The sequence below is a fragment of the Epargyreus clarus genome, unplaced genomic scaffold, assembly GCF_041222505.1.
Source record: "Epargyreus clarus isolate Ecla_fem2 unplaced genomic scaffold, WU_Ecla_fem_2.2 ptg000019l, whole genome shotgun sequence".
In the NCBI taxonomy this organism is placed as follows: domain Eukaryota; kingdom Metazoa; phylum Arthropoda; class Insecta; order Lepidoptera; family Hesperiidae; genus Epargyreus; species Epargyreus clarus.
Window position 1 is genome coordinate 12,008,553 of NW_027332227.1, and position 20,809 is coordinate 12,029,361.

At 34.2% G+C, this 20,809-nt stretch overlaps 2 protein-coding genes and 1 pseudogene across 2 annotated transcripts in view; 1 reads left to right on the plus strand and 2 right to left on the minus strand.

Annotated features, from left to right (window-relative positions):
* LOC140750240 (uncharacterized) overlaps positions 1-20,809 on the minus strand; it is a 343,727-nt gene that overhangs the window by 67,499 nt on the left and 255,419 nt on the right. The gene's annotated exons all lie outside the window — the stretch shown is intronic.
* On the minus strand, positions 1,567-2,675 carry LOC140750249 (uncharacterized; annotated as a pseudogene).
* Positions 2,596-20,809, plus strand: part of LOC140750246 (uncharacterized) — a 281,508-nt gene continuing 263,294 nt past the window's right edge. Inside the window, exon 1 of the mRNA XM_073083681.1 lies at positions 2,596-2,743. Coding sequence (XP_072939782.1) covers positions 2,647-2,743 — 97 coding nt within the window. The 5' untranslated portion in view covers positions 2,596-2,646. The remainder of the gene's footprint in view (positions 2,744-20,809) is intronic.

Genomic DNA, 20,809 nt, shown 5'->3' on the forward strand with positions numbered 1-20,809 from the left:
TGTCATGCACGTATGTATTGTATTTCGTTGAAATTGTCACAATAGAAAATTTTTGCACCCTTTAAAGTTTTAGAAAATTTTGAAAAAACCCGATTGTATAAAAATACACCATTTTTATACAATCGGGTTTTTTCAAAATTTTCTAGTAGTTTAAAGGGTGCGATAAAATAGAGACTCTTAAACTTACTACAATGACACTATCTTAATCACGCAACTGTGACCGACCTCAGGTCCTATTAATTAATATTAAAATAAATTTAAATTAAAAGGGCTATTTAAATAAAAAATAAAAAAAAAACTTAATTATTTGGTTGTTCATTTGTACATGTTACATAAGTATAATATAAGTTAAAAGTATAATCGTATACTGTTAAGAGTACATAAATTCTGTGATATCACTAAGCTATAAATATTGTTATAATGATCTCCAATGAAACTATGTAATGGTTAAGCAGAATAACGATCACCGCCTACTATGCAACTTATTGACCATGAATAATTATATAAAACTGTGGTGCTAGAACGATCCCTTGCGGAACTCCATCTTGTTTACGTAATTTTTTACCTGTAAATAATATTAATTAAACCCTAGTAATAATATTAAAAAAACACTAGGAATCTAGACGCGAGGCTGTGCGTTCACCAAATTCTATAAAAGTTCGAGCTTTTTCAAGAATACTAATATATTTAAATCACTTTCAAGTATGGAATCGCATTATATTGTATTTTTTATAAAACCTGTACAATTTCTGAAGTAGATTAATAGGTATTACAAGTTGTCGATTGTGTAGATAAATTGCATTAAGGTGTATTAATAATGATTATACAAGAATACTTGCGTAAGTGGCTGTAGTTAGGAAATTAATGATTTATTATAACGGTTTATAGCATCCTGATTTCAGTGTATGAAGTAGGAAATGATGAAACTCTTTGAGTATTTATTTGATTAAGTAGTTAATTTTCTGTTGATTTTCTTCCAAATATGAGTAGTTTATTCAAAGGTTTATTTTAGGTGGGAAGGCAGGGTTTCGAAACGTTCATTAGGTTTCCTGTAGTATTATAGTTGTTTGTTAGAAATAATGGACAGAGTTTGGTCCTTTTGTCTGAGCAAACAAATGACAATTAGCAAAAGGGGACAAAAAGTACAAAATTCCAAAGCCTAGAGTCATTGAAGAGTAAACAAATGACATAAACCGTTAAAATAAATATTGTAAATCCCAATTTGGCTTTTAAAGAGTTAAGCACTGGTTTCTTAAATTGGTGATATGAGGAAGAAATGTCTTTTGAGTAATTATTGACTTATATTATATATATTTACCGGTAATAGGTGTATATCTGGATCTGGTTTATTGTATCACCTCTAACATAAAGTTAGTGTACAAAAGGGCAAACTTTTGAACTGGCGAATGCAGAAAATTTGCAGCAGTTGATACTACAAGTTTCTTGTATTTATCTATATCGAGAAGAAAGAAGAATGTTAAAGATTAAAGATTAAAATCCAATAACATGATGAATAAAATTTATTTAACATCGAAAAAGGTAATTTAGTAAACATTGTTCGTTGTTTTACAACCAAAATGAAGAGGATCGTCCCATAAATATTTACTTCATTTTGAACGCAAGCGGGTCCCATTGCGAGTTACAAATACGAAGTCGACTTGCATGACAATGCGCTTGCTTACGCATCTACTGAGTACATAAATAATCCAATATAACTGTTCACACACGCGCCGCGCTCGAAAGTTCGTCCACAGGCAGCACTCACGGCGAGCAGGTCTCTCGACCTTGGAACCTGTACTGCGGATATTTCATTTGTTCATTTTTTACCCTTTTTCCGCAAACCGACAATTTACTATTTAACTCTGAGCGGATCTTGTTTTGAAAACATAAATAACAATGCCCTTTATGTCTGTTTATGCTTATGTTTCTACGTCCTCAACCGTTTATGCATTATTCTTTATCACCGCTAGATAATGACCTCCTCTACCACGAGTGATAACGCCTTGTGTCATTCATTTAAGGTTTGGACAATCGATCGCTGTTATAGGATTCTAGGTCATCCTGATTAAGACGTGAACGTCAGCGATACATTTCCATGTGGAGATGATAATGAGTGGCGGGCATTGAACGCTGCATTATCCTCCGGAGGGCAATAGGTGGCGCGATATGATAGCCAGGGCTCCGGCGAGTGCGGTCGAGGCCGGGAGCTCGGGAGAGGTGGCAGCCGCTCGCATGCCACACTCAGTGTACAATCGCGCGCCTCAAGTGTTGCGCGCACGCACCGCTCGCTGCAGCCGAGCCGTTGCGCACCTATCGAATTGATCGCCTTATCGATACACCTTGCGCCCGATCACCGCGCGGAATTCCGAACGGTGATGATACGTCTCGCGCAAACACGTGAATGTTTGTTCGATTGGAAAGTATAAACAAGTGCACGTGATGCGTCCATAGTTAGTGAGTGACGGCAATAGTGATCGTAGACCGAGTGGCGCCGCCGATGGACCTCATCCATGTGAGTTCCGTAGTGTCCAAGATAACGTGATGTGACAACGATACGTATCGGAGTGCAAGTGGAATAGTTTTGTGAAAGTGTGCAGCGAGCGTGAGTGAGTAGACGGCAGCCGGCGCGGCCGGCGCACCGTCACAATGTTGAACTGCACAGATCTGGAATGCATTCTGCACCACCACCACTACTATGCGCACCTACACCACATTCACCACCTGCAAAAGGCGCAGGAATCAGGTAAGATACTACTAACAGTTATTGTATAAACGTAAACAAGGACTAGTAACAATTGATGATAGAACAATTCGAAAACAAATGTAGCTTCAATGAAACTATATATCAAACATCAAATAAAGAGTGTTAATGATAACAGTTCAAATACACGGTACTTGATTCGGCTAGAATAAACATTAGACTTGAAGCAGTGACGAATGAAGAGAGTTATTTCTTACGATGAATACTTAACGTTTACGATAGCCTTGACCTTTATGAACAATGAAAACGCAGATTTGTGTTGTGTTACAAACACTAATGGTCTCAAATTCGACGTTCGCGAACAGGTGTTAGGCGCAGATATCACGCAATGCGCGCGGCTTGCAGCGGCGTTTTCTCTCGAATCTCCGGCGTCCGACCGACTGGCTTGACGATACATATTGGATGTAATATTTGTTCAAGCGAATTTTAATACTGCTTGTTTTCTCTTTTGCTTGTGTTGGCCATTAAGGAATTCGACTTTTCGCTCATGAATTACGATTCTAAAATTTGCTTTTCTAATTGAATTTTACAGTTTAATATAATGGCGATCAATATTTTTTATTAAAATTTAGGTGTTTATACAAAGGAATTACAATTTGTAATTTTTAACGTAAATTTTAATGAAGCATTAATATACTACAATGACTTATTTGCACCTGTGCAAACGTTTGGACGCGTCACTTTCGAAAACATCGTACCTTATTATTATGTCTTAATATATCGTATTTAGTTTTGGCGAGTAGACATTTCTAAATACGCGTAATTGTATGATCCGAATATCTCATTTTTAAAGTCAAGTAATTTCAATTTCAATGTTCTTACTTTTAATAAGATCATAAGTACAAAAGATGTGTTATGACTTATGAGTTATGAGTAAATAATCATTTTATTATCATCGATTTAATTACTTCATTTAATAAAATAATAATCGTGTATAATTTCTCAAATGATCCATTAGATATATAATTGCAAAATTTTAGTAGACTGGATAATAATATTAAGCACTTGTTAGAATTAAACCGGTTTTAAACTGTCCTGTTATTAAATTGTTTATCAAAAAATATGTTTTACATTATAGAACTCTATATGGTTTTCCTGCGATAGAAAAACTATCTTGACGGTATTTTCTTTAAGTTTTACAACATCAGCATAGTTCTGTTATATTCTTTTTTATGAGGTATACCAAATAAGTTATGGGATAGCAAAGTATCTGAGACCAAATCTCAAGTAGGACTCATCTATTTGTTGACATAAATTATCAAAAGTTTAAACGCACTTTGATTTTATTCCTATTTCTTATGGAGTTTACACAATATTATGTATATGTAACTTTTTTATATTTACTTTTAACACTCATTGTGGTAAGGAGTATTGTTTGACTACGACATAACTTATAAATATACTTATCACCAATAAATTCATTTTACTGTTTGTTTACGCATTTTCATTAGATCTCATTTCGTTTTCTCCGAATGTATTCGATAATTTTATAATTGACAATCGTGTTCGTCTCGGGCGATGTTTTTAACTGAATCACTTATTATAGCCGATGGAATGGAACAATGATCAATGCAGGTTAGCATTGTTTCAAGTATGCGCAAATTAAACAAACGCAGTATAAAACTCCGTATAGATTTGATTGTTATTATTTATATGAATTATTAAGTAGACATAGATCCCGTATGATATTCTGGCTCCTTAGGGACTAAGTTGGTAAATTGTAAGTCTTACCAAGACTATGAAAAAGTTACTATTGGTTACCCAGGGATATTGGTAGATTCCTAAATAAATTAATGATTATAAGATGTAGGATGTACCTAAATGCAAGTTATAGCGATATTGAAAGTCCTATATTTTTAAAGAAAATTTAAAAGGCTCTAAAAGGAGAACTCGTTAAGGAAAAAATTAAAAGAAACAGAATGCTAAGAAGTGTGGTGTCATGTGTTAAGGGAGGCGTATTAATCTGAGGTATTTCAAGTGCAAGCCTGGGTACGGCACGTTGCTACTTACCATCAGGCGGACAACATGTCAATAATATAAAAACGTATAAAAAGCGCTACAAGATTGATACAACACAAGTTGTGGCTGGAAATTATCAAAATATTGAATAAGTTAATCATTAATAACAGACGTAGGTGAAGGTGGTAGAACACTTTATCGTTCGATTCCGGCAGCACCACCGCCACACCTATTTCTGTCTAATAACAGCAGTGTTAAAATCTGCTATTTTCTGGTTTGAAGAGTGTGGTAAAGTAGACATACTTTTTCGAGGCGTTCCAGCTAAGTCCTCAGGGGTGGTGGAGCATCTGTGGCAGACTTCAGGTAGGAATTTCTAATGCTATCTGGGGTTGATTACAGATATCCAGAAGCCACTTACCATCAGGATGATTGCATGCTCGTTTGCTACTCCTATATTATCCGCGAAGTAGGTTGTCTAACGTTTGAGCCCAATATTGGAGCGGTTTTAAAAATAAATAACAGTCAATAAGTAAATGACAAATCACATTATAATTGCTCATATCGCTTCTCTTATATCATAATTAGGTTTTTGATCATAATCTGTTGTAAATTATATCCCTGATGTTAAAAATAACGACAATAAAGCTCACGATTATCTCACAGATTATACTGACGCTTTGTTTAATTGATGTTGACACTTCTACTTCGAGGTAAACTATAAAACATTTCATGCTAAAGTATTATATATTAAGTATTATATATAATAACTTTAAAGGAGAATTATTTAAAGTTGGAATATTTACGTCTTATAATGAACCAACCAACCAACAAATAGGTGATTTTTGTTTTTTTTTTTTCAATTTATGTCACTCCCCGATGTCACTACTCAATGTCGTTTAAGGATTGCTTTTCAAGCGTCGATATATAATTTAGTATCAACACATTTACAGTATTTCTAAAGCGAATTGCATATTGCGATTACTCCATGTGAATTAATCAACGTTTGTTAAATACTCGTGTATTTTTTTTTTTTAAATAAAGTATACTTGCAGCCGAATACACCTATTAACTCTACTTTTTTCAAAGCCAGTAAAAAACGACGTATTTACCTATTGTTGTGTATGAAATATTAAGCAAATGCTTATTGATCAGTTTTGATCAGATTTTTTGGAATAAATTAACCAAATAGCTATATGATGTCTTTAAAAAAATATTTTGTGTGTAGCAACTTATTATTACGTATATGTACGCAAAATCAACTCACTTTGTTGTTTCTGTTACGTACATTGTTTGCTAACGACGGATACGGTACGAATATAGAGTCATTTAAATATACGTTGAGATAATGACATAAAAACTTTAATGAGAGAAGTAGCTAATTATACTTTGTGAAATATTTATGTGATTAAAAAGATAGTAATAGTATCTAATTATTGTACAATTTACATATAATCACACTCTTTGTAAATCAACATGAATAAAATTTAATGAAGTTCGTATTTTTTTACTCAATTGATTTTTTTATGTTAGTAGGTAATTTCATATTAACAAAAGCAATCATACTAGTAAATGGGTTTGTTTATTTTGTCATAGTTGATACTATATTTGTTTTATTTATGACTCACAGATTTACACCTATCACATGTCAGCTGATAACAGTGTCTTAGTACAGAACAAGTTTATCAGAACAAATAGAATATTTTGTGTATAGTCACTATTGTAAGAAGCGCGCGCTTAGCCCGCGACTTGAATAGATCGTAATTGAGCTGCAAAGTTAAGCCACGCAGGGCGTGGTCGGTAGTTGGATGGGTGACCTCTGGTGGTTAAGTTCTACACATGCACGAAGCACAGAATGCTTTGGAGGGAATGTTTAGTTGTAGTTCCTGCTAATCTGTGGACAGCCATTAAAACTGGTTGGAGGCCTCATGGGAGGTGTGAACATGTATTGACCAGAAACCGGCATTAATCACTAATCTGCATTTAGGTAGCGTGATGGAGCAGATATGGAAAGAGACATTGTCCAATAAAATAATATAATCACGAAAAAATATATAAAGCAAAAAACCTTAATGCCTTACAATATTTAACTGAAAATGGACTAGCAAGTAGTGATAAAAGTAAAGGGACTAGCAAATAATGAAATTAATGCTCTACATTAAAATAGAAATTCCTGTTTGTCTCCGTTTGGAAAAAAAATATATTTAATTTATAATAATAAGTTTCATTAGCAACTTTATTTTAATACATTAATAGCGACAGCATATAGTAAAAAATCTAATTTAGAAAAACCTACATTACTTATCACTAGCTTAAACAGTGAAAGAAAATATCGTGAGGAACCCTGTATTCTGAGAGGATACCAGTAAACAACGTAAACAATAAAAAAACAGTATTTTTTTTATCAAAACGTAAAAACTCATACTAAGGGAACTGTGCCCAGCTGTGAGACAGTAATAGATTGATGATGATGATGATACGACAATTCAGTTATCCTTGTATTTTCGAAAAACCTCAACCTTTCGTAAAACTTACCTTAACATAATACATAGGTACATGAATTTTTTCCGCGTCCAACAATCTGCGAATCTTTGCGTCCTGCACAAACTGGTTCTGACTAGGAAATGCGTGTGACGCCAAGTAATTACTTTTGACTCTAGTTACAAATTGTAAGTGTTCAAGTTTCTCTTTGGTTTATCCTGTAAAGAAAATTATATTACAGTTGTTATTAAGTGGTTTTTACGTAATATTACAGTTCAACGGATTATTCCTGATTATAAGTCGTAATTTCCAAAAATGAACCTTCATAACCAAGCGTTCATAAATCAATCACAGATATATTATTATTCCTGTCTATCTTTCATAGGAAAGTAGCAATAGTGCGGTCATCATAAAAGGTAAACAAGGAACTCTCTTTGTGAGTCAGCAATGCATTGGTGACTCCTCTGATGTTGTAAATGTTCATAAGGGACACTGACTACTTTCTTAGGTAGCCTGTTTGTCCTATTGCTACGTATATAAAGACAGATGAGTTAAGCTCGAAGGTACAAACTAGATAGGCACGTCGTAAGAATGTTTCATATCTGTTTTTACGACACTGTTATGAAGCACAAATGGGTATGGTGGACATACGACCTAATTCAAGCTGTGAAGGATTCTACCATCTTTAAATAAGCAATACTACTTGAAACTAACAATAGGCACGTATATTATTCGGAGTACCTCATAATTTATACTTTAACGCACGAAAACCCCCCACGTAAACATTAACATAAACATGAAAAAACCATAGAAGGCAAATTATGTAAGGTTTCATTTGTGCTCAATATTTTAACCCGAGATATTTTGAAACTGCTTACGTCAGCAAGGTGACAAGCTTAGCCTGTAATGTATATTACAGTGCCATTGTCTGTCTGTCTGTTTCATAATAAAACATTCATTTATATACAGTCAGTTACTCTCAGGTCGATTGCTCAGTCTTTACCATAAACCACTTCAAAACATATTGCATTGAAATTGCAAATGATCTAAATTGCTCAGTTATTTTAAACGTTTTCCACCGATATTGTAACGATATTTCACAAGGGACGCAAAAGTGTAATTTTTACGTAAATTTCGGAGGATTACTTTTATGTGTCTTAGTTTAAGATGAAACAATTTAAGCAATCGTAGTAAAAAGTGCTGTTAAATTTGACCTCTTACGCGGGAGGTCTGGGTTCGATTGTCAGGCAACCTGTAATTATTTTAAGTATTTCATTATACTTATATAGGAGCGGAATCTTTATTTTATGTGCACACATTTTTATCTAAATTCCTCTTATGAATGCTATGTGAGCTATCTTACTTACATATACAAATATTACAAAACAAATAGTGTCAAATTATCTTATCTAAACGTGACCAAAGAGATTGATAAGATGCCGTAGATGTGCAAAATTACAGTTAAACACTTTTAGAATGAAGAAGTTAATAATTAAATGTTTTTATTATTATAGTTAAAAATATTTAATTTTATATTGTGCCTTGTATTCAAAATTAATAGCAAATTTTATTACTTATTTGTAAACAAAAACATATTTTTATTTTTTTCTTTTTTTTTGGCTCTATGTTAATGAGTTTATCTCAAATATCTCTAAAACGATTTTAACAGATTTTTATCAAATCATTTCTTCCAACTAGTTAAGTTATTTATCCTAATTAAAAAAAAATATATTTCAGGCCATGAAGTCGACAAATTAACACTTGGACATCTTGGATTATGGTCTAAGCCTTTCACTCCGAGCGGCGATCCGTGCCCAGTGGGACAATAGTTTTCACGAGTTTGAGAGCTAGCCCCATTGTAAGAAGACATAGATTGGTTCCATAGTAATTCAGTACCAACAGGAGTCGGTAGTCCTCCGCAATTTATCATTAGTCACTGTCTTGTCAGTTCCGTCGTAGGACCGCGTTTGCAATTGCGCTTAAAAATAGAACATCATCAACTCATTAGTGCCCCTCGGTTGGACGGATCTCCGCTACAATGAGAAGGGTAGATGTGTTTATAAAATTGAAAGAACAAACTAAAGTCCATCTGATGATAAGTTATAGTCGCACATGAAAATTGTAGTTCGATACTTGACATGATTGGTTCTAATTTGAAATCATAACATAAAAATGGATCATGATATAATATGGGTAAATACACATATAATATAGAAGATCTGAATTTGACAGTTACAGGTAATTATTAGGTAGAAATATATTAGGGAAAATAAGTAAATATTCCAAATATTCCAAAATCCCAAACACTAATTTCGTTGGTGTATTATATTATTGGCCTCCAGCAAGGTTGAAACTCATACCACTGACTCAATTATAATTGTTTTATATTTTAATTATCTAAGCGTTCTGATCAACTTAAATATATATGCTTTCTGGAAACAGAAACCCAGGCCTGGCCGGGGATTGAATCCGGAACTCCAAGAGAGTCTGACCCTGGTGACCGTTCATTCGACCCCGGCACGCGGGTCACCAGTCGGACACATTTGTATAACTAAGGAAATCGTTTACAATCACTCGGTATGTTTGGAGTTCGATTACGGGCTGTAAATATGCCTCAGATGTAGAACGAGCAGATTTAACACAGTTTAACGAATTAAAGTATCCGTTAACGAATGTAGACTCTACAATTTTTACGTAGAGTCGTCTTTACTTCGACTCTATATATTATTGGTTTCTCTACAGTCGTTGCATATCATCAAGGCACGTCATATAGTCTTTATGATTAACGAGATAGAGCTCAAAACTGATCGATTTCGTTATAATGAAATTAGGAGTTAAAGAAAGTACGAAAGGGCACTTTACCGGAGTCGTTTAAATAAAATGGTTGTTTAATTGGAAATTGAAATTCTTCAATCTTACTTGTTGGTTAATTGGATTTTAGTTGGTTAATTAGATTATTTCCATGTATATTAGATTAGTTAATTTAATTATCCATTACGCTAATTCCCAAGGAATGTGTGGCACTTTAAAAATTAAATCAGGCTTCGTAATTGAGCCTTCAACATGTCTTGGTCTGAATTAAAAATATTAAGTTCATATTAAGTGGGCCTTACTTAAGATCAATGTAATTTTAAAATGCGTACATATTTTTATAGACTTACATGCAGTAATAGATATAGGTAGGTTATTTAGGTAGGTTTTATCGCTGTTAGAAGATAAATTTCTAAGTGGATAAGTGGTGAACGAGGGTCAGGGGGCGTACCACCATCTTTTAAAAACCATCATAGTTCAGTAAAGTTTTATTTAATCCTTAAAACAGTCAAATATTCCGTCATAAACAGTTGAACAAACTTAAATCCTTATTGATTTTTCGCTTATCCATTTCACAAAACCAACTGAAATTGTCATATTTTGCTTAAAAAATTAAATTACCAACAAAAACGTAAGAGTATGATTAAAATAATATTGTTTTAAGAGATGGTAGTAACCCTCCAGGATTTGTGCCAATTTTGTCGGATGTTTTCGAATGGTCCATAAGGCCTCTCTACCTCCCACATCATGTAATGATTGGTATTCTATAATAACAGCCAGAACTCCTTAGTTCTGGCTGTTATTATACATACATACATGCATACATCGGAAGGCATATAAAGTCCTTACTCTATATGCCTTCCGATGTATGGAAGCACGTTTGAAGTTTAGCCAATAGCACCACTAACCAACTTTATACCTCACCTGACGCCGCTTAACTTGGTAAATTGGTTACGATGTACGATGCTACAGAGACTACAGAATTACTACTCAGAAAGTGCTTAACTACATAACAAACGATGGGTTATCTAGATTTATAGGTTTGATGCGTAAGAGGAAATGTATAGCTTACATAAGCATTGTACCTTGTATACACCGTGATTGGCTGTAATGGTATGCTTACCATGCCTATTGCGCTACGATGGACTATTCCCAAATGAAGATTTGTCTTAAAAGAGATTTAAAAAGTTAAGTATTTGTTATTTTTTTTGCTGACTATTTCTATGAGATATGTTTTTAGAAAATTTCGATAGCGTGATCCAGTATCGTGTAACCCCATCTCTTGCCTATGTCTAGCAAGTTGCCACAATGGGATAACCGGCTTCGTTTTGGTGTAGTTATATTTAGTAAATTTATTATAGCAATGCGTTAAACAAATATAGACATCTTCTTTATTAATGTACAATACAAATATCACATATAAAGCTATTTCATAAGTATAAGTAATAAGGAAACACGAAGAAATACCACAAGCCATGGGCGGTCGATAACTTAAATAAAAAACAACCTAAGCATACTTAATAAATAATAAGTTACTGACTAAGATGGATATTAATTTACCTGAATAAATTTAAATTGCATCTCTAATAATATAATTAGCTTCCACGTATTTAAATAAATATTGAAATGATCTAACTGAGACTATCCATGTTTGCATAAACGCGTGGAAGCCATCGCTTCTACATTTACGATGTTAATTTACGAAGGGGAACTAAACGCAAATTAGAGGAAGTATTTCTGTTAATAGAGCTTATGAATTTGCGGATGTCCTAATTTAATTTTCAAAGAATTAGTAAAGGATACATTATTTCATAAATGTAAACATTTCGCGTTCTTAATGTTGTTATGCTGTACCATATTTGCATCTATTTCTATGACAACAGTGTTAAGCGTTGCTGTGTTCAGTTTTAAGGATATAAGGCAGAAATTCTTATCCGAGGCGTTCCAACCTAGAACTAAAAGGGGAACCAACGCCTCTGTGGCCGGCATCAGGTGGAGATCTGATGTTATCTGGGGTTGACTACAGATTTCCAAGGACGGCAGTATCAACCTAGCTCTCAAGGGTAGCAATGCATCTGTGGCCGACATCAGGTAGGGCTCTAATCTTATCTGGGTTTGATTACTGATTTCTTTTGACAGCAGTGGCCACTTATCATCAGGTTGACTACGTGCTCCTTTCCTACTTCGGTGCAATAAAAAGCGTTGTTAAAAAGTATTATTTATTGTTTTGAACTTTGCTCGTCTGCGTAACTTCCCGTACCTTATCGCACAGCTGTTGGCGTGCGAAATGCTATTGTCAACGTCATATTACATACAGTGGGTTCTCGTGGACTTGCTTACATGGTATAGGACAATGACAAATAAATCGACTGACCGTAGAAAGTGAAAATATTAACTAACTATTGTATTATCTACTTGGTTTGAAAATAGTAATATGTAGTGAATTCAGTTTTTATGACATGAAGTAGTAAGTCTGCTACCAGCTACCTATCTGATGGTAAGTGGTCACTGCAGTCAATACACGTCTGTAATTAAACTCAAAAAATATTGAAGTTATCTACAGATACGTTGCTACGCCTACCAACTAACACCGGTTATCAATAATTATTCGATTAAGCGAATTAAGCGATTTTTGCCCACCAGAGATCGATTTGATAATTCTAAGAAAGCAAAAATTGTCAGTATAGGCAATGAAAGCCTAGTGGTTAAGAAAAGGCAGTGATAGCCTAGTGGGCAAGAAACTCGGCCTCTCGATCGAGGGGTCCGAGATTCAAATCCTAGGCTGATTTTTCAAAGGTATGAGCGTATTAGAAATTAATTATCACTTGCTAAACGGTGAAGGAAAACATCGTGAGGAAACCTACATACCTGAGAGATTTATAAAACAAAATCCTAAAGGTATGTGAAGTCTACCAATACGCACTTGGCCAGCGCGGTGAACTATGGTCAATCCATTATGAGAGGAGACCCGTGCCCAGCAGTGGAACAGTAATGGGTTGATGATGATGATGATAAAAAATTGTCAAAGATCTATCGATTCGATAAATGCCTTATAGCATGCCTCGTGTGTTTATCCTATGCCTTTCTATTTCAGTAATATAAGTAATAGTATTAATATTTTCATAGCGTGGAGTCAACTTTTACTGTAATTATAAAAACACTTAACTGGAATACGTTAATGTTTTGATACGGCCATTTGTTGGTGCTTAATTAACGGCTTGTTGGATGTACAAATTGCAGGTAATACTTTCTACTGTTTTATGCAATTTGCAGATTAGTGTTTAATTGAATTAATCTTGAAATGTTTATGTGTATTTGCAGTGTGTGAGGTATCTTTCTATGTAGGTATCACGTGTTTATAGTAATGATGTGTCGAGTCGGCCTTTTTGGTATTCGAGTACTTTAGTGCTCATATAAAAAAGAATCGAGTCAGTACTCGAGTCCAGAGTATTCACAATGTACTCGAGTTTGTTACGAAGTACTCGAGTATTTTGTAACATAAAGTCCAATAGCACGACGAAAAAAAAATGGTGCCTACACTACTAGTTTAGTTAACGGATCCATTTTTTGTGAGTGTTTATGGTAGAATCTAATATAAAACTAAAAATGCTTTTTGGATACGATAGACGGCGCTGTATTCGAGATCTATTTGTAGCAGGACATGGTTTTCCCAAGCGTTATATTAATATTTTGAAAAGTTTAATATTACTTACGTCTTTTAAAGTAAAATAAATCAACGCAACATTCTTTACAACTCATTATTTCAGTGACACCATTCATAAGTAAATATATATTTTTGAAATCAAATAAACGACAAACTTTAAGCTATGCTATGTTACTTGTAAATCGTACCATAGGGAATAACCCTTTATTCATAAGCACAGATTAGCAAAACACGTTCCTGATTGGTATGTAATGTATGTATCCTAGACAGGAGATTTGCAAATTACATCGTCAATTGCATTTGCGAAATGCAAATGCAGATTGCAATGTCTATGTAAAAACTAAGATGGTTTCTTACTTTTATCATACCTCTAATGTTATAGGTTTTATTTGTGACATTAATGAGTAAAATAGTTTGATATTAAATTCCTATTTACATAAATGAATGCACATAAAAGAAAAAAGATGTATATAAGATAGTATAGTATAGAGATGTGCACATACATATTGAAATCGTTAAACGACAATATTGCTTTGAGGTTTTCATACAAATGCAATCGACGTTTCTTTAACAGGCCGAAAAGCAAACATCCCTAGCTTAGGATGGCCACATGCGACTGTGGCCATCCTCAGCTAGGGATGTTTGCTTTCAAGAATGAATTGGAACGGTTACAACTCAGCACTGTATACTGCTGTCATTGCAGTAAAGCCACAGTAGAAACAAAAATAGTTCAGAGTATAACGAAATCTGCTTCTGTAATCCGGACAAATCCAGATTGAAGCCGTTTAAGAGCGACCCAGCGTTGGTTCCTGGACCCATTAAGAGTGATTGCCTTCAAATTACATTACAGTTCACGCGCACTTGACCCTGCCTAAGTCGTAGTCAGACGAACGTAGGTGGAGCCGAGGTATTATCAAATGATAGTCGTTTGTGCCTTCATTGGACGTAATTCAGCACAAACACGAAGTAGACGAATAGACTCCTTGTGTTATATTTGTTTAAAATATAGGAGTAGCAGACGAGCATGCAGTCCACCTGATGGTCCTTCTGCCGCTCATCTACTGTAATCTAATCCTATCTGTAATCAGCCCCTCTTCATTAAGATTAGATTCCTATATGAGGTCGGCCACAGATGCGCCGCTACACGCGAGGACTAAGCTGGGTACCTCGGAAAAGTGTTTCTCCCTTACCACACCCTTTAAATCCAGCAGCGCTTAACACTGCTGTTATTAGGTGGCGGTGGTGTCGGCGGAGTTGAACCACTAAGGGTTCTACCACCTTTATATATTTGTATGTGTAATATATAGATTGAATTCTTAGAGATTAAGACTGGATTATTCTGAATTAGAAAAATAATGAATGTAACAAATGTCTTAAATTGACGCAATGACAAGTATTGTAATCGAAATATACCTACTTAATTTTAGACTTAAGGTTTTAAAATATCGGTAATAATGAAATTAAAACCTCATACTCGGTACATATAAAAATATTGATACTCAAACTTTCACATTTTAATCTGTTTACGCGTTCAAATTGATACATTTACTTCATTAATTGAATAAATGGAGGGTTGAATATATGAGAAAATAATCAATTACGTAGACACTAGTTATTTTAAACGGGCTCGGTAGGTTGTATAAGACAAGAATAAAAAAGCAGTAAGTATTGGACTACGTAGTCTGGGGTCCCGTAGTTGGGTTGAACCTTTATTTTATATGTATCAAAAATAACATTGTTCTCATAGATATTAATGATTAACAATGCAGTTGAAAAAAATATATTTTACCAAATTTCTATAAAATTACACGGATTATTGAAACCATTTTTTGTTGCAAATTAGTTAAATAAACTTAAGAATACCTTTACTTATCTCAGCATTATTCTACTTTTATTTATATACTTAAAACTTACTTTTAAAAGTTAGTTTAATCCCTCATCCTATAGGAAAATATATCTAATATGTAACGCCCTCAGTGCTGTTTTTGGAATTTCACTACATTATTATTATTATATATACATGTCTATTATATTCTAATTCCACTACAAATTTCAATTTGCCAATATATTCCGTATAACGTACAAACAGGTAGACGTTAAGAACACGTAATTAGGGTTCCGTTTCTTGCCATTAGGTTACGATACCCTAAAATGTTGCCCAACGTCGCTCTCGGAACAGGTTCGCCACTAAATCAGTGAATATATTAAACTCTATGTTGATAGAGCCAGATTGTGCTTGTAGAGTGGTGCTTGACATTTACAGTTTTATTTGCAAACCTTTTGCTGGATAAAAATGTGGAATGTTTTATAATAACGAATAATTTGCCTTACTATGGTAACCAACCAACTGGGTTTATCCCAGGCTGTTTACTGTGGTAAACAACCTGGGATAAACCCTTGTCAGTATTTTTCCAGTCGTAGTCTAGTGGATTAAATTTTGAACTCTTATATTCTTTAATATTACATATTGTGTATGCAGAGCGGAGAATTTCAGCTTACCACTACCCGTAGTATAAGTTCTCATGTTTTTACAAAAAATGACTGTTTTTGTTTTTGTTTACGTATTTCCCATATATTTTTATTCAGTTCTGATACAGTCCGCTAGGGGCGCTGATTGGAAATGTATGAGCACTCTATGTTGATAGAGCGAGATTCTGCTTGTAGAGTGGCGCATGACATTTACAGTTTTATTTGCAAACCTTTTGCTGGATAAAAATGTGGAATGTTTTATAATAGCGAATAATTTGTGGTAATGCAGGCTGTTTACTGTGGTAAACAACCTGGGATAAACCCTTATCAGTATTTTTCCAGTCGTAGTCTAGTGGTTTAAATTTCGAACTCTTATTCTTTAATATTACATATCGTGTATGCGGAGCGAAGAAATTCAGTTTACCAGCGCTTCAAGAGCTTGACAGATGGTGTTGTATGATTGACGTTATAGTCTGAACCTGAACCCACGCGAGTAAAGTCGCAACACAGCTTATATTCAAATCGTATTCTAAAAAGATATATCATTTATGGTTATAATATTAAATGAGAATCTTCTATACTTCGTGATTAAAATTTGACTACCATTTTTTAGACCCCAACATACATAATTTAGTATTAACATACATAAATAATTTATTATCTAAGTAAAAACACATGAATCCTTCAATCACCTGTCTCACTGCTGGGCACGGGTCTCCGCTCAGAGTGAGGTATAGGTCATAGCCCACCCCATTGGTCAAGTTCAAATTGGTCTACTTTACACATATTTGCGATTTTTTTAATTCTCAGGCAAGCAGGTTACATCACGATGTTTTCTTCACTGTTTAAGCAAGTGATAATTAATTTCCAATACGCACGTAACTGTGAAACGTTAATGAGTGGCGAAGTTTCTTAACCACTAAGCTGTCACTTATAAACACACTTATAAATATATATATATAGGTACCTACTCTATGTATAACATTAAAAGGGTTTATTTCATCTCAATTACGCTCAGCTATCTCCCGTAGTACCTGTATCCTTTTAATTGAAACCGCTTTGAAGTTGATACACCTTCCGTGTTACATGCAGTTTGCACAAGATTGACTCTTATATATTATTGGATTGAAAGTAGAAAAAATCAGGATATAAGCGGAATCAATTCCGCGAACTCGTTTCGTAAACTATATTAAAACTAAATGCCGATCGCGACTCTGTCGCGTTTTTTACTCTATTTTATAATAGTAGTATTATTTTTATAGTATTCGTACTAAATGTAGTAGGAAGTCATGCTTGGCGGATCGTTTATCACACCTGTTTGAGTCACAGAGGTTTCCATGTTCGATCCCCGACTGGGCATCTGATAATAAAATTTAGATTTGATATATTATTCTATTACAAAGGAATGAATGCTGTGAATAGAGTGTAGAAAGCGTCATAGATATTTGTATAACGTTTTCGGCATAAAAACTATTATTGGTATCATTATTTGGTTTTTATCTTTGAGTTGAAAGTCTCATCGTAATCGGTTTAGCTTTTTATAAGATTCGCACAAACACGAACAGAATTTGCCCACGGTTTTTATATTTTGGTATTTACATAAACAGTATCAACAACTTAATAACAATAACAGTATTACAAATTTTTAAATTACAGACAGACGCTTCCATTCCATATATTTAATTTTGTATAGTTTACACGTATAAAAACGAGATCCTGACAACTTGACATATACCTACCTTGCTATACCAACAAACATTTAGATCTATGATGAAAGATAAATAACTTTAATTAAGCGTCTTATCTCGCTACAGCTGGTAAATTAGTAATTAGTAAGTTACCCAACTAGTTAAGTTACTTCGTTGATTAGTAGGGAAATATGCGCGTATAGCTCCGTAGCTTGTGCAGATCTTAGGGCACCTGCAAATTGATTCTGTGACACGAGTTTCCGTTTTAAAGGTGGTAGAACTTTCAGTGGTAGAATCCGGCGGCACCACCGCCACACTTATTTCTGCGAGCGAAGTCCATGGGCGGCAGAAGCCACTTAATACGAGGTGGACTGCTGCTCGTCCACTACTCTAAGGTTATAAAAAACGTTCCACTGGACGTAAAATATATTATACAGAAAATATTATTAATAGAGGGTAACAAAAATAAATTAAACCTTAAAGTAAGGTGCTTTACTTTGAAGTAAAAAAAACATTCTTAAGTAACCTTAACTTATTTGTTTTACTTAGCTAGGACTGAGGAAGTCCTTTGATTCTTGTGAAATAACCGCAAAATATTATTGATTTATATTTGCCAGCTATATGGCCATGTAAATGCAAGTTCAACAGTCATTGGAGGGTGCAAATGTGCCAAGTACACAAACTTAGACGAATAGGTTCATAATGCCGTTAATGTATTAGCAGATGTCTACGGCTACGACACCTTTGCTTTGCTTTGGGCACCAGCACAAGGCACGACACGACACAATTTATCGTTTATTCAAGTTTTCGTGGACAATTTTAGAATTAATACTTAATAGTAATACAAAGCAATGGCGCAGCGCGTTATTATTACTTTTACCGCATTATTTTCGTCCACAGGGGTAGCGGCGCATCTGTCACCAACCAGGTAGGAATCTTATCCTATATTGCGTTGATTATAGATGTCCATGGGCGGTAGTAGTTATACTATCAGGTGGACTGTATGCTCGTTAATAGTTACTACGTAAGGTACCTTAGTAGTAACTATTAAGTAGTAGTAGGTAAACTAAGAATACAGTAGATTAGACAAATTAAGAAATTCGCATTCTGTTGTCATTCAGTCCCCTAATAGATGAATTTATACTTCAAAATTGTTTTTACTAAAGTTGTCGTGTCGCGCTAAAAATCGCATGTCGCATGCCAACAAAGACCAGTTATGTACGTCATTCGAACTGTTATTATAATTAGTATCGTTAACTTATGTATTAGCATTACGGTTCTAGAGTTCGTGTTTTGAGTATGCACTAAGGAGTCAGTGACCTTTCCAGCTTCTTAAAATGTTTGCGAAAATTCAAACTATTAGCTAACAAATATTTTTTAGTGAGCCCAAAAGGTAGGTGTGAGTAGTCAGTAGTTACCGTTGTTGGTTCAATTATACAGTTCTATTTGTCCTTCTGTTAATGAAACCGTAACAATAATGACGGTTGAAGTATGCTAGAAGGTTGATGATTGAAAGTGACTAAAAAGTCTTTCAATAGACTTGCACGATATAATTTTCTTGAGAGCGTGGATAAGCTTTTTGAGCGAGCCCAAACGGTTTGAATTTTAACGTATGAGGTAACACTACCTCATAAGTCTTCGATACTGATTCTTCTATATTGTGGGAGTGGCATAGATTACTCTCCTTTCCAATTGATTATTTTTAATCATTCGGATTATTTAATTTATATTTTCGTTTGATATGTCACAAGATGTAGTTAGGTTTTTTATGAAGGTCCCTTCAGAATTTGTATTTTTTTAGGAGATTTATAGTAAATACGGTATGAAAAAAACCCGTAATTTCGTTTTGGGTTCCATAATTCGGATACCTATACAGAACCTTCACAGATTAACTATTAACTAAACTGTGTTTGCTTGTGACTAGTAACTTGTGGTCATCAAAACTGAAGGTCACTAATAGATTGTTTGTTCAACGTTAGTATGTAGGTCATGGGAGTCGATCACACGTGATCCATTGACTCCATAATGAGGTGACTTTAATTACCCTTTAATTTGTAAAGGCCAATGACATTTACAGTTTATCACGTGATGTCAATTTTTAAGTTCTTTGTTCGACAAAAGATTACTTATGATATCTTGAAATTACTTATGATATCTTGTGTGAGAGAAGTTTTCATGGTACCATCGATATAGTTGGCTTATGCCGTCGATTAACAGTCGTATCATATACCTGTTTGAAGTCGAAGGATTTACTCGAAACTACAAATAGTTGTAACATCAAACGGTATTTTTTAACGGCCACAAAGAGATCTAAAATCAACCGATAATATTTTTTAAGTGGTAGTATCTTTCGTGGTTCGACTCCAAAGGCACCGCCACTACACTTACTCGTATTTATATCTAAGAACAACTGTTTTCAATGCTGCTGCGTTTTGGTCGAAAGGGCATGATAAGGAAGATATGCTAAAAGTAGTTTCAACCTAATCCTTATGAGTAGCAAAATATTTGTGGTCGACTTCAGATAGTGAAACCTATCTGGGATTGATTATAAATGTCACTGCCATTTGCCATTAGAAATAAATTTAAAAATATTTAAGGTAATTATAGATGCTTATTTGCTAATTATATAAAAAAAATCCATTTAATGTTTAAATTAGGTTTGTTATCTCCTTACAAGAGATGTTTGACTCAATCCAAATTATCCAAATACGCATCTATTGCCAAATTAGACCTTAAAATATTATAGGCCATTAAATTGATAAATACAATACAATTACGGAAACAAGTTTTGACACAGTTAACCTTATAATTCGTGTGACATTTGTACCATAAGCAGTTGTTTACGAAATTTCCCAAAACAGTTTGTTTGCCAAATATTTGCGATTGTTGTTGCGTAAGTGAAAAAACCAGATGTTTTATTTATGTTCATTTAGTTGATGATTGAAATATTTAAATGAGTTTTCATAGCAGCGGAATTAA